The 2,202-nt window shown below is 28.2% G+C and overlaps 1 protein-coding gene across 1 annotated transcript in view; it reads right to left on the reverse strand.

Annotated features, from left to right (window-relative positions):
- The window catches only part of LOC105623292 (RNA-binding protein squid-like), a 10,855-nt gene that overhangs the window by 3,838 nt on the left and 4,815 nt on the right, over nt 1–2,202 (reverse strand). The window contains 3 exon segments of the mRNA XM_012204690.1: nt 1,151–1,412; nt 1,804–1,935; nt 2,028–2,202. The exon segment at nt 2,028–2,202 is cut by the window's right edge and continues 106 nt beyond it. Of these exon segments, the coding sequence (XP_012060080.1) occupies nt 1,151–1,412; nt 1,804–1,935; nt 2,028–2,202 (569 nt within the window).

A 2,202-nucleotide genomic window follows, 5' to 3' on the forward strand; every position in this document is an offset into this window, starting at 1 on the left:
TTATTAAATCCATCATTTCAAAAATCATTGTTTTACATATATCGATATATAAAATAATTGTAATTTTATCAAAATTTTATCTGAAAGAAAATACTTACATCGATTGATTATTGATTAATTGTATGTGATAATATATCGATAAATATTATAAAACGCAAACGTGACATTAAACATCACACACACATTCATTGTTACCTATTATATTTTTTCTTATGTTAACTTTGTTAATTGCTTATTTATACATGTATATGTATATACAATTTCAATATTAGTAGAATATTAAAGAATATAATTTAGCAAATGATGTATAGATTAATATAATGCGATAAACAGTCAGTGCTTTAAAATAGATTAAAAGTAGAAAATAATTCGAATTATGTTCATTCTATATGTAGCCTTTCAATAATCGGATTTGTTACAGATTTATGTTGTAATATACTGAAAAAACATAATTCGAAAAATATTTTCATAAGTTCGAGTCACTGGTTTATATAAGTAACAAAGTACCATATCAATGATAAAATTAATAAAATAATTGTCATATTTTTTGGAGTCTATAAAATTAAAATTATTCAAGTTAAAATAGTTAAAATACATGTTTTTTTAAATGTATTAATATGAACAAATTAGAATTGTTACTGATCTGTCCATAAACCAGCACTCGTATTCCTACTTATATCTATAATACTAAAACTTAATACCCAGTATAATACATACATAAAATTTCTGATCATTCCATTTCCTCTTACTGTTGAATAATACATATTTAACGAAGTTGACAATATAAATTTATATTTCATTAAGTAAACACAAGTCTGTTTAGATTAATAAAAAAATAAAAAAAAAAAAAATAAAAAATAAAAAATAAAAAAAAATGAAGAGAAGTTAAGCAATTTGAATGCACGACAAAGGAATTAAATCAGTCATAATATGCATATATTTTCCTCAGGTATCTATAATTTTTGTCATAATCGCCTACCGAATACACTGGGACGGTAACAACGAATAATCTTGCCGTTAATTATTATTTATAGCTTCTTTTTCGAAGGAAAACAAGACACACGAGAAAAAAGCAAAATAAATCTTGATAATGATCGGCACATCATATGCCCATTTTATCATCGATTTTAGTAATAGTTAATGGAATTACCGTATCCACTGTAGTCGTAGCCGCTGTAACCTCCGTACCCACCCCCACCGTAATAATCGTATCCGTATCCATCGTAGCCACCGCCGTATCCTCCTTGACCGTAGCCACCACTGTAACCACCGCCATAACCACCCTGTCCCCATCCACCTTGACCAAATCCTCGACCTCGGCCACCTCTGGCACCACGACTGCCACGGCCGCCGGGTCCACCGCGCATACCGATCATTCCATCGGGCTTGGGTGTTGCTTTCTTTACATCAACCTGTTTAATATTTCAAATATAATCATTGCTATTTTTTTTTAATTATTTAGCGATATAATTCGTTAAAAAATATGTTATAAAATTTGTTTGTAAAAAATGTTTGTAAATTTTGTCGTTACATGCATTTAATAATACATAGAACTAACAATATAAACATTCCATGTACGTAAAAGATGAATATAATATTATTAAAATTAGTCGCAATGAGATCTACATTAAAAATTTAAATTTTGTTTCATTTTTGTCGATCGGTCTTTTTATCGTCTTAGAGAAAAATAAAATGTGAAATCATACATTTATTTTAGAAATAATAATCTAAATATTTTAAAATAGATTTTACAAATATTTTATTAAAGCTTCGAAATAATTCGATTTTTTATTCATTACTTACCTCTTTACCATTTATCGTTTGTTTCGAAGTCTTCAACAGTTCATTCACCACTTGTTCAGATTCAAAAGTGATGAAACAGAATCCTTTCCTCTGATTTTTTGTTTTGTCGAACGGCATCTCTACCTCGACAATCTAAAAAATTTTTTAGATTTTTGTATTAATAAGAGGACTCTCTTGTTTAAGGATATTTAAGCTAAAATATACAGAAACGCTAAAGTACTTACAGTTCCAAACTGTGAGAAAAAATTCTTGATATCATCATCGGAAAGTTCTGTCGAAAGCCCGCCGACAAATATTTTCCCATGTCTGGCTTTTGCCTTTTTAGGATCAACCTTTTTGTTGTTGATAACATGATCACCAGCAGACATAATCTGGAAAATTATTTTTTCTTATTTAATT

The sequence above is a fragment of the Atta cephalotes genome (assembly GCF_000143395.1).
Source record: "Atta cephalotes unplaced genomic scaffold scaffold00055, whole genome shotgun sequence".
Lineage (NCBI taxonomy): Eukaryota > Metazoa > Arthropoda > Insecta > Hymenoptera > Formicidae > Atta > Atta cephalotes.